The sequence below is a fragment of the Coregonus clupeaformis genome, chromosome 36, assembly GCF_020615455.1.
Source record: "Coregonus clupeaformis isolate EN_2021a chromosome 36, ASM2061545v1, whole genome shotgun sequence".
NCBI lineage: Eukaryota > Metazoa > Chordata > Actinopteri > Salmoniformes > Salmonidae > Coregonus > Coregonus clupeaformis.
This window is the reverse complement of record NC_059227.1, coordinates 6474815-6487407: the sequence shown is the minus strand read 5'-3', so window position 1 is coordinate 6487407 and position 12593 is coordinate 6474815. Positions and strand designations below refer to the sequence as shown.

Here is a 12593-nt window from a genome sequence, read left to right as displayed (position 1 = left end):
GAGCAGGAGACGCATCACTCTATAGTCTCATATCAAATGGATAGAGATCTATTCATCAGATGTAAAGGTCCATATGGCAGTTGTCATGGTTTTTATATCATTTTGCATTGAAGATGAAAATGAACGCTTATCAATGTCAAATTGTAAAGACATTCTGTAATATCTTTGGAGCCTTTTTTACTGAATATTTCATTTATTTCCCTGTAGCCCACCTGTCCAATATGTCTGTAAAACTAATTATTTTAATAAATAGGCCTATTTTTAATTAATTTTCTTTGGGTCAATTTTATGAAAATTGAGGACTATTTTAGCCACAGCTTAGGCTATTGCAAGTCTGTCCGCTAATTTGTAAAGCACACGAAAACTAATATGGCACCCTGATGCGCTAAATTATCGACATTGTGTAATGTCATTAACGGAGATTTTCGGTGCCTGCCAAGAGCCGGTAAGGTAATGGCGCGAGGACGGCATCCCGAGCTCTTCCACCCCGCATCCAGGATACACGGTAAGGAAACGATGCATTGTGAAGTCAGATAAATATCGTGTAGGCCTTTTCGTTATGTGTACCAGTAGCCTATGAGATTGAAAATATTGCATCTGAATATCGTTTGATATTGGTGTATCCTAAATATTGCCTATGGATAACTGTTGTGGCCTCTGACTTTAAACGATGGCGCACCTACATTTTGTTTTCAGAGAAAAGAGGCAAACGCACGTGTATGCCTTAATCAAATAAACCTATATCTGGAATTATTGGGCTAATTAGGATAACGCGTGCTACATTTTGCCATGTATTGGGCTATATTAAATGTATTTATTTTCTAGACATGATTTACAAATAAACGCTTAGCTTACGTGGGTCATTTTAGATTTATTAAGATGGTTCTAGGTTATGCTCATGTCTACATTAATTTGGGCATCCGCTGTTTTTACACATAAAGCGATTCCTATGGTCGAATGGTGTGTGATATTATTAGCCTAGGAACAACAATATGGTGTACTTGCACCTGCCTTCTGTGAGTCAACTGTTACATATGGGTTAATGGTGGTTTCTGTCAGATGGACTTTCCTCTGAAATATAATTAGAACTACTTTTTCAGTTGCATTTTCCACTAAATGCATTAAACCTATAGCATATAGGCCTGTCACGCATTGTAAGCAACGTTATTTGTATCTCCCAATTGCGGACAGAGATGGGTTCGGCGGTCAGGTTGAGTAGAGCCGTGCTGCTGAGCGTTCTGGTGTGCATGGCGCGGCAGGCATCGGCCCGGAGCCTCCGCACGGCAGACCAGGTATCTGAGGTCGACATTCAACGCCTCTTACACGGCGTCATGGAGCAGCTGGGTATCGCTCCGCACAGGGTCGACTACCCCGCTCACCAGGCCACCAACATCGTGGGTCCCCAGAGTAGCCAGGGTGGGTCAATTATTTATTATAATAATCTAGGAGTTAAAGGAGTTGTCTGTTTTTAGTCATAGTGGTGTAATAGTTGGCTTGACATAAAGTCTATCTCGAGCTTGTTGTTTAACTTTACTTTTTGCTTCATTGACAAAAAAAACAACAGTAACTGGATTGTATCTGACATAATTTGGTTGACTAATTGTTTGGTAATCTAACACTGTACTTATAAAACAAGTATGACCTAGTGTAAAACCACCAGCCTAGTCCATGTATATCTAGGGTGTCTCATGATTTGGCATGAGAGTTATGTCTAAGAAATATATTCTCCACTCTATTGCAGAACTATTTTCGGTTGTGTAATTACACCACATCTGTCTTGTGCCCAGTTCATAGCCTTGGTTAAATTACTCGAAGCTGCATCCCATATGGTCAAACGTAGTGCGCAGAATAGGGTGCCATTTGGGACGAAGCTTTAATGGAATTTAATAACAGGTCTACATCAATGTGGACAGGCAAATAAACTATTTATTATACCAAGGCTCCTGCCAAATGTTCAAGAGTATTAAGGGGATATATTCTGTGGGGGAGAGCGCATGCATCTCAGAGAAATAAAATGTTTCGCCAATGGTTATAGTTTCCAGTACCATTGTGGAGATTACATTTAAATTTCTGGCATTGGGTTTCTGTACTTTGGATTGTGTTTGGAGATGGAACATGTACAGTGCATTCGGAAAGTATTCAGACCCCTTGACTTTTTCCACATTTTGGTGTGTTACAGCCTTATTCTAAAATTGATTAAATAAATTTTTTCCCTCATCAATCTACACACAATACCCCATAATGACAAAGTGAAAACAGGCTTTTAGAATTTTTTGGAAAATGTATTAAAAACAAATGCCTTATTTACATAAGTATTCAGACCCTTTGCTACAATACTCGAAATTGAGCTCAGCTGCATCCTGTTTCCATTGATCATCCTTGATGTTTCTACAACTTGATTGGAGTCCACCTGTGGTAAATCCAATTGATTGGACATGATTTGGAAAGGCACACACCTGTCTATATAAGGTCCCACAGTTGACAGTGCATGTCAGACAAAACAAAGCCATGAGGTCGAAGAAATTGTCCATAGAGCGCCGAGACAGGATTGTGTCGAGGCACAGATCTGGGGAAGGGTACCAAAATAATTCTGCAGAATTGAAGGTCCCCAAGAACACAGTGGCCTCCATTCTTAAATGGACGACGTTTAGAACCACCAAGACTCTTCCTAGAGCTGGCCGCCAGGCCAAACTGAGCAATCAGGGAGGTGACCAAGAACCCGATGGTCACTCTGACAGAGCTCCAGAGTTCATCTGTGGAAATGGGAGAACCTTCAGAAGGACAACCATCTCTGCAGCACTCCACCAATCAGGGCTTTATGGTAGAGTGGCCAGATGGAACCCACTCCTCAGTAAAAGGCACCTGGCAGCCCGCTTGGAGTTTGCCAAAAGGCACCTAAAGGACTCTCAGACCATGAGAAACAAGATTCTCTTGTCTGATGAAACCAAGATTGAACTCTTTGGCCTGAATGCCAAACGTCACGTCTGGAGTAAACCTGGCACCATCCCTATGGTGAAGCGTGGTGGCAGCATCATGCTGTGGGGATGTTTTTCAGCGGCAGGGACTGGGAGACTAGTCAGGATCAAGGTAAAGATGAATGGAGCAAAGTACAGAGAGAGCCTTGACAAAAACCTACTTCAGAGCGCTCAGGACCTCAGTGGGGCGACGGTTCACCTTCCAACAGGACAATGACCCTAAGCACACAGCCAAGACAATGCAGGAGTGGCTTCGGGACAAGTCTCAATGTCCTTGAGTGGCCCAGCCAGAGCCCGGACTTGAGCCTGATCGAACATCTCTGGAGAGACATGAAAATAGCTGTGCAGCGACACTCCCCTTCCAACCTGACAGAGCTTGAGAGGATCTGCAGAGAAGAATGGGAGAAACTCCCAAATACAGGTGTGCCAAGCTTGTAGCGTCATACCCAAGAAGACTCGAGGCTGTAATTGCTGCCAAAGGTGCTTCAACAAAGTACTGAGTAAAGGGTCTGAATACTTATGTAAATGTGATAATTCTGTTTTTTAATTTTTAATAAATTTGCAAAAATTGCTACAAACCTATTTTTGCTTTGTCATTATGGGGTATTGTGTGTAGATTGAGGGGGGGGGGAAACAATCAATTTTAGAATAAGGCTGTAATGTAACAAAGTAGGAAAAAGTCAAGGGGTCTGAATACTTTCCGAATGCACTGTACAGAAATAACAACATAGATATCTGCGCTTAGTATTGTATTCTGATATTGATTTCACTTTTGACTTGCGCTAATCACATTTTAAAGAAGCAGTCCGGGATCTTAAGCACGACAAATTTGTAACATATTGTAGGAATTGGATTCGTAACATATCATATGAATTGGCTGACGTAGTACACAATTGGATGACAGGGTACACATAAAACGGGGACCCAGTTTGGCTTGTGAGCACCACTTTCAAAACTACTGGCTGAAATTAAACAAGTTCTGGAGCATCACTTTTAAAAATGTAAAAACTGTAGTAAACATGCCCCCCTCTGTCTCTGTCCCTGTCAATGACTACAAAATATGTCCCAGTCATGTTCTGTTTCCTCCACTAGGTGGAGCCTATGATGGGCTGCAGCACCTGGGTCCCTATGGAAACATCCCCAACATTGTAGCTGAGCTGACAGGGGTACCATGTACCAAACGTTCAGTACCATGACAGTTGTCTTGCAAGACCACAAGACATAAAGTTGGCGAAAGCAGAAACAGGCTTGCACTCAGCGAGGCTTTATCCTTTGTTTCTGTGTGGTTGGTTCTCTGTCCCTGTCTGCTGTCGTAGCTTCAGATGTATCTGATGAATCCTACTACTTGTCCCTCACTCACTGTTTCCTGTTTGTGTTGCGTTGTTGCTGCAGAGATCAGTGGCGGTCAGTGCCGTTTAGGGAGGACCATTTTTTTTTCTCATGAGCAAAGCCTTATTTCTATTACAGCATGTTGGATGACTGTCATTACATATTCCATTCACCCAGTTCAATGTAACATTTGATAGGTTTAGGCTACTACATGATACTAAAATGTTCCCTATACCCATCATGAGGTTGCTACAACCTAGCCTATGAATGAAAGTTTACAACGTAGGTGCACACAGGTCGAGATAAAAATGTGAGATGACACACAGTGACACATGGACAGAAAGTGACACATTCAATGCCGCCTTGCACACTCTTGCCTGCATCTAGCTTATCTAGGGTTGTAATCATTAGTCCAACAGTTGCAAACGAGAGTTTCTATTGGACAAATTCTGGTATTTTGGAACAACACATCAGCTGTATGTGACCAGGGGGAAAAAACCTTTCCAAGCCAAACCATGTCATAACCGCTACACACAGCCTACATCGTTGTCCCCATATTAGCTGAAGTAACGTCATAGTCAACATAGCTAATAGAACTAATGCGTTAGTAAACCCGTTACAATCATGAAGTAATGTTAGTGTACAGTCAGTAAGCAGTTACACTGGCGGGCCCCAGTGGCAAAAAATTAATAAAACCAAAAGCTTACCTTGACTTGTAAGAGTTCCAGTGTTGTGTTGGATAGTTATAGTGAGCTAGCTAACATAGCATCCCTCTGTTTGAGCCGGGTGTTTGAGTAACTAAACTAGCCAGCTGCATTTGCTAGCTAAGTAAGTGAAACTTATTTAGTTTTGAAGAAATTAATTTGTTAAACTATTCTTTCTCTCTTTGAGTCAACTACTCACCACCGTTTATGCAGTGCTAGCTAGCTGCAGCTTATGCTTTCAGTACTAGATTAATTCTCTGATCCTTTGATTGGGTGGACAACATGTCAGTTCATGCTTCAAGAGCTCTGATAGGTTGGAGGATGTCATACGGAAGTTACTGTGTAAGTCTATGGAAGGGGGTGAGAACCATGAGCCTGCTAGGTTTTGTATTGAGGTCAATGTACCCAGAGGAGGACGGAAGCTAGCTGTCCTCCGGCTACACCATGGTGCTACCCTACAAAGTGCTGTTGAGGCTACTGTAGACCTTCATTGCAAAACAGTGTGTCTTAATCAATTATTTGGTGACATGAATATATTTAGTATAGTTTTATCTAAAAAGGATAACTTTTTCAATGTTTTACCTTTTCTTTTCTTCTGAAATTCACTGAGGAGGATGTTCCTCCTCTGAGGAGCCTCCACTGCTGCAGATGAATCTAGGGTTTGCTCATTTGGGCAAAAGTCCATCCTCCACCCTCTCTCCTCCGTGACCCGGAAACCGATGAGTGGTCGAGGCAATGTCAATTTGTTAGTAGGCGAACGGAAGTGTCCTCCCCTCCGCGACAACCACCTTTCATCGAGGATAGTCACACGTGTCCTATCTGAGTCCTTTTGCGGAGGAGTTTTGAAATCTGCCACACCCACTTTGAATCAGCTGTTTTATCTGAAGAGAAAAGCATGCACACGTTTTATCGTTTTATCTATAAAATGTATTGACCAACTAACTTCATTTGATTTAGACTTTACACATTTATTTTTGTGATCCACCCCTGTAAACTTAATTTTCCTGACGACGTGAGTGGTTGAGTCTCATTTCATACAAGTGCATTTTCATCCACATTCCCTCTCCTCGATTTACCTTCAACCTTTTTCAAAAGGAGGCGAGAGAGGACGCAGGAGTTGAGCAAATCCAATTTAGAAAAGGCCTATGACTATGTCCCGTGTGGCTCAGTTGGTAGAGCATGGCGCTTGCAACGCCAGGGTTGTGGGTTCGTTTCCCACTGGGGGCCAGTATGAAAAAATTTACGCACTCACTAACTGTAAGTCGCTCTGGATAAGAGCATCTGCTTAAATGCCTCGAATGTAAAAAAAAAAAAAAAAAATGTAATGTCCTCTCTTTGCTTGTACTTTAGCTGCAGATGGTTGTGTGGAGAACGTCCCGGACACAGCAAAGTTAAGCAGAGAGTTCCAGAAGCATCAGCACCTGTTCAACCCAGAACATGACTACCCTGCTCTGGCTACGTGGGTGAGTGATTAGGGCAAAATTGCCTTCAGTGTAGGGGCAACTTCACCCTACCCCACTAGGCTTGAGTGGTTACAACAGAGCTGTGCCCCTGTACTATTGAATAAGTCCATCTCATCACCCTTTTTTTTTTTTTGTGAAATGTTTTCCCGTCCATCTGTGGACACTAGACAAGTCGACCATGGAAATGTCTTTGTTCCCCGAAAAGGCTCAAGCTCTGTGTTTTATGATCAAAGAAAAGCAATTTTGCTGTACAACAATAGAAACATCATTCTTTGTCCCTAAACTAACTTTTTTTAGTTCAGAATAAGGAGCTGTTGTACCAGAAACGGAAGGGGGTCAAAGGGTTATAACCGCGTCTTCTCCGTTTTTCCCTCCAGATTTTTTTTTAGTTTGTAAGCTTTTGTAGAAATGGTCTCTGTGCGACCAAACCACATCACCACCATTGAGCTGTTGTACCCTGAAGGAGATGATGCACTTTTAAACTCACATTGCTGGATTAAGTTGCATGTTGACCGACAATGTCCATTTTTAATCATGACTACTGAGGTCTTTCTTTTTCCTGAGCCAATGATCTGGAGCACCTATAGTTTCTCTTTATCAACACCTTTTTTTTCAAGAAGAATGTCATTAAGATTTTATTTTTAACCCCAGCACCACAACAAAATGCCATATTTGCTCTAAAAAAAGAAAAGAAATTGTCCCTCTTTCTTTTATTCCAGAGTGTCAATAACCCCTACCTGATGGGTCAGAGGCTGGGCAGCGTTGTGGCCAAGAAGTCTGTTCCCTACTACCCAGAAGAGGAGGAAGACTATAGAACATCCACCTAAACACATACTGCTGTTCTAACATTACTGCCCCAACATGTTCTCGTCACATATCTCAAACTAAAGTATATTAAAAATGTCATCACAAGTATTGGGAGTGTTCTCTAAGTGTTATTTTTTCACCATGATGTCATTTGTTGAACTACGTAGCCTACTAACAATGTTAGATACAGTAACAGAGAGGTATATTGATATGCACAACTTGTGTAAGAAATTATATATCATTATACTCTGCTGTTTTCAATCAATAATTGATCTATCAAAATTATTGTTACTCAGTTTGAGTTATTTTTGTGCCTGTGGTTCACTGTCATACAATTAAGTAATATTAGAAGGGCCTATGAAGCTGAAATGTGTCTGTTTTTATCAAACCAAAATATGCTGTTGATATTTGATACAATATTTAATCAAGTTGCTATTGTTTTGCTTTTTTGGCTCAAGCCATAACTAAGTCTCTTGCTGTGTTTTTTCTAATCATTTTGTGTTAATATAAAACAAATGATTTCCTCTGCAAGTTTCCCAGGCTTTAGTCAGTTTTTTGTAGGATCTATCAATCAGAGAGGATGAGGGGCGTTGGAGGGGGCGGGTACATCCCGCTACTGTACTTAAATCTGAGACAGTACAGCTAGACAGCAGTTTGTTTTGTCTCTTCCAAGAAGAGATCATACAGGAATACTTCTATTTAAGCAATATCTTAATCCCGCAGCGAATCGACCGTTTATTCCAGACATTTCAGTCTAAACCAGTAGTGCATCTGTCGAGTTTGTGTAGGACACGGGTGAGTCAATCTAGCTATTCATCATTCTTCCTCAACCAAATACTATGTTGAAATTATCATATTAGTCTGGTAACTGTACGCTATAACCACGTGGAAATGCATTAAGTATTTGGTATGACATTACTGCGTAAATCTTGCGTAAAAGTTATGCTTAATTTGTTCTCTGTTGATTTCCATGACTGATTTAAATGTAATCATTTAATAATATTCTATAGATAAGGATGAAGACGTCAACAGTCTTTGCCTCGGCCATGGTGTTGGGACTCTTCTGTCCGCCAAGGAGCGCAGCGGTAGGTGGCTTCCAGGGCGCCTTTCAGCATCCATATAAATACAATTCCAGCCCCAACGAGTCTGAGCGCTCACCGCAGCAGCCACCACAGAACGGATTTGTCTCCCGCCAAATGGGGCCAGTAACCGCCAATGACGAAGTTCTAGAATCCAGCCAAGAAGCCCTACACGTCACGGAGCGCCGGTACCTCAAACTTGACTGGTGCAAGACGCAGCCGCTGAAACAGACGATCCACGAGGAAGGATGCCTCAGCCGCACTATAATCAATCGCTTCTGTTACGGGCAGTGTAACTCCTTCTACATCCCGCGACACATCTACGAAGATGATGGTGCTTTCCAATCGTGTTCCACCTGTAAGCCGAAAACATTTACCACAGTCACCTATACCCTCATATGTCCCGGCCAGTCACCCAGCACCCGAAAGAAACGCGTCCAGCGTGTAAAGACCTGCCGCTGCGCTTCCATAGACCTGGATTAGACCTAGTTAAAGCCATAGATGGACACAGTCTCTGTTGGTTTGCTATCCACGGGAATAATTCAAATGTATAGAGGGACAGACAAAATGCATACAATTAAACGTGCTTCCGTTGCAAAAACCGAATATGCATGAGGGAGAAAATGTCCAATCTTAATCCTAAAAGGGGAGACCAAAACACAAAGAAACCAAGGGATGGAACTCTTCAAAACCATTCCAAAACCCTAAACTGGTAGTTATGCCAACCCCAACAGACTCCCCAGTGTAATGTATGGGACTATAATGACTGGTTTGGCATGACTGGTTTGGCATACTTGTAAATGGCTTATAGCTTCGAGCGTAATTGTTTTTTAATGATATTGCTGGCTTGTGCCTAATACAAATATAACAATATCACTGTGGAAACCAGAATTTGTCCATGTTTGGCATTTCAAATTAGGCGAAAAAGCCACACAGTGTTCGAATTTGACATAGACAATTTTTGTAAACCGTTATGAGAGCACATATCGTTTCCACTGTGTGGAATATGAGTTGGTGGATGCGCTCACTTCAGGAGCGCTAGAGGAGTGTGGTGTCAATGAATATTGGCTTTTCTTTTTAAACTTGCACTGTTAGACGTCACTTAATGTTCTTGCTATTGTATTATTCATGTATATAAAGTGGTTGGTGAATAAACTCATATTTGTACACGTTGTTGAACTGGGTTGGGTTGTTGGGGAGTTGTAATAACAGACTGCTGGTAAGGTACATGTATTATGTTTACATTAATATGATTGACAGTGGATATGTAAGATGCTAAACTTATAAATGTATTATAAAACACAGAAACAAAACTTTTGATATTGAATATCAGAAAACAAACAGATAGACAACTGAATTTCAAATCTACATGATAAAATCTATATTTCATAGAAAAAGTTTACCATACAATCTAGATACATTGTCTTATTAATTTGACCAGTTATTAATCAGTTATTATATTATTTATTTTTTACAGGAAAGTGCTAGGATGATGTGCAGAATCAAAAAATGAACATGAAAATATTTATCTTATTGCCAGTATCCCGTTGGTCAGTGAATGCATCTGCAACTTTGTGACCTCCGAACCATAGTATGAGGGGTTTCCTCTAGTGTCCAGCGAGGGCAAGTTCAAAGGGCATCGAGGACAGTACAGTGTTCCAGGCTTGGGCCATAAGAGGGTGGGCAGGAGCAGAGACTGGTATGATCCTGATCACCCTGTGAGGTGACGGGGTGGTGACGGAGGGGTGACGGGGGAAGGTGGGAGAAGTCCCCACTCCCCTCACACATCCACTCCCCTCACACATCCACTCCCCTCACACATCAACTCCCCTCACACATCCACTCCCCTCACACATCCACTCCCCTCACACATCCACTCCCCTCACACATCAACTCCCCTCACACATCCACTCCCCTCACACATCAACTGCCCTCACACATCCACTCCCCTCACACATCCACTCCCCTCACACATCCACTGCCCTCACACATCCACTCCCCTCACATATCAACTCCCCTCACACATCCACTCCCCTCACACATCAACTCCCCTCACACATCCACTCCCCTCACACATCCACTCCCCTCACACATCCACTCCCCTCACACATCCACTCCCCTCACACATCCACTCCCCTCACACATCCACTCCCCTCACACATCCACTCCCCTCACACATCCACTCATCACTCTTCTCATCAATGTCATCTCCTCTCTGTCCTGTTCTGCCCCCCCTCACACATCCACTCCCCTCACACATCCACTCATCACTCTTCTCATCAATGTCATCTCCTCTCTGTCCTGTTCTGCCTCTCAGCTTGTGGCCACCATGTTTGCTTCCTTCTGGCGCAGTCTCTCTTTCTGTCAGGGCAGAGAAAAGGGGTTACTGTTTTCCATTAGGGACAGTAAGCAAACTGTCTCCACATACTGTACTGGCTTTTGAGACCAAGTAAGTCAATAAGTAAGCCTTGTCCAAGTAAGTCATAAGTAAGCCTTGTCCGAGCCAGAACAGCCCATAGGGGGAGGAGCCTATCACACTTTTGAGGCCCAGTCGAAGAGTTATGCGTGGAACAGTAATTCAATTATGCAATCAAAACCAGGTTCCTGGGATAGATCAAAAATATAATATTTCCTGTAAACACTGTTTTGTTGAGCCTGAATCCAAACCTATAAAATGGATGATGCTTTTAACTTAACCCCAAAACCTGGTTAGCATGATAGATGATTGATTATGATCCTATCTATTGGACTGTGCAGTGCTGTGGTACTGTTGCTTTAAACCCATAGAATTACAGTGGGGGAAAAAAGTATTTAGTCAGCCACCAATTGTGCAAGTTCTCCCACTTAAAAAGATGAGAGAGGCCTGTAATTTTCATCATAGGTACACGTCAACTATGACAGACAAAATGAGATTTATTTTCTCCAGAAAATCACATTGTAGGATTTTTAATGAATTTATTTGCAAATTATGGTGGAAAATAAGTATTTGGTCAATAACAAAAGTTTCTCAATACTTTGTTATATACCCTTTGTTGGCAATGACACAGGTCAAACGTTTTCTGTAAGTCTTCACAAGGTTTTCACACACTGTTGCTGGTATTTTGGCCCATTCCTCCATGCAGATCTCCTCTAGAGCAGTGATGTTTTGGGGCTGTCACTGGGCAACACGGACTTTCAACTCCCTCCAAAGATTTTCTATGGGGTTGAGATCTGGAGACTGGCTAGGCCACTCCAGGACCTTGAAATGCTTCTTACGAAGCCACTCCTTCGTTGCCCGGGCGGTGTGTTTGGGATCATTGTCATGCTGAAAGACCCAGCCACGTTTAATCTTCAATGCCCTTGCTGATGGAAGGAGGTTTTCACTCAAAATCTCACGATACATGGCCCCATTCATTCTTTCCTTTACACGGATCAGTCGTCCTGGTCCCTTTGCAGAAAAACAGCCCCAAAGCATGATGTTTCCACCCCCATGCTTCACAGTAGGTATGGTGTTCTTTGGATGCAACTCAGCATTCTTTGTCCTCCAAACACGACGAGTTGAGTTTTTACCAAAAAGTTATATTTTGGTTTCATCTGACCATATGATATTCTCCCAATCCTCTTCTGGATCATCCAAATGCACTCTAGCAAACTTCAGACGGGCCTGGACATGTACTGGCTTAAGCAGGGGGACACGTCTGGCACTGCAGGATTTGAGTCCCTGGCGGCGTAGTGTGTTACTGATGGTAGGCTTTGTTACTTTGGTCCCAGCTCTCTGCAGGTCATTCACTATGTCCCCCCGTGTGGTTCTGGGATTTTTGCTCAACTTCTTGTGATCATTTTGACCCCACGGGGTGAGATCTTGCGTGGAGCCCCAGATCGAGGGAGATTATCAGTGGTCTTGTATGTCTTCCATTTCCTAATAATTGCTCCCACAGTTGATTTCTTCAAACCAAGCTGCTTACCTATTGCAGATTCAGTCTTCCCAGCCTGGTGCAGGTCTACAATTTTGTTTCTGGTGTCCTTTGACAGCTCTTTGGTCTTGGCCATAGTGGAGTTTGGAGTGTGACTGTTTGAGGTTGTGGACAGGTGTCGTTTATACTGATAACAAGTTCAAACAGGTGCCATTAATACAGGTAACAAGTGGAGGACAGAGGAGCCTCTTAAAGAAGAAGTTGCAGGTCTGTGGGAGCCAGAAATCTTGCTTGTTTGTAGATGACCAAATACTTATTTTCCACCATAATTTGCAAATAAATT

General features: G+C 42.5%; 2 protein-coding genes across 2 annotated transcripts; both read left to right on the top strand.

The window, feature by feature from the left end:
* Positions 1–334: 334 nt before the first annotated feature.
* On the top strand, positions 335–7812 carry LOC121552461 (neuroendocrine protein 7B2). The gene is made up of 4 exons (XM_041865401.2): positions 335–505; positions 1192–1416; positions 6359–6471; positions 7191–7812. The coding sequence occupies exons 1-4, from the start codon at positions 454–456 to the stop codon at positions 7296–7298; spliced, it is 498 nt and encodes a 165-aa protein (XP_041721335.1). The 5' UTR covers positions 335–453; the 3' UTR covers positions 7299–7812.
* Positions 7813–7925: 113 nt separating this feature from the next.
* Positions 7926–9526, top strand: LOC121552663 (gremlin-1). Its single transcript, XM_041865657.2, has 2 exons — positions 7926–8073; positions 8289–9526. The coding sequence occupies exon 2, from the start codon at positions 8295–8297 to the stop codon at positions 8838–8840; it is 546 nt and encodes a 181-aa protein (XP_041721591.1). The 5' UTR covers positions 7926–8073; positions 8289–8294; the 3' UTR covers positions 8841–9526.
* Positions 9527–12593: the final 3067 nt, after the last annotated feature.

Excerpts from the sequence above, each read along its gene's own strand:
- LOC121552663 (XM_041865657.2), top strand. The coding sequence starts at position 8,295 with ATGAAGACGTCAACAGTCTTTGCCTCGGCCATGGTGTTGGGACTCTTC.
- LOC121552461 (XM_041865401.2), top strand. The coding sequence starts at position 454 with ATGGCGCGAGGACGGCATCCCGAGCTCTTCCACCCCGCATCCAGGATA. Across the intron at positions 506-1,191 it reads CCCCGCATCCAGGATACACG|AGATGGGTTCGGCGGTCAGG; the intron begins GTAAGGAAACGA and ends AATTGCGGACAG. Across the intron at positions 1,417-6,358 it reads GGGTCCCCAGAGTAGCCAGG|CTGCAGATGGTTGTGTGGAG; the intron begins GTGGGTCAATTA and ends CTTGTACTTTAG.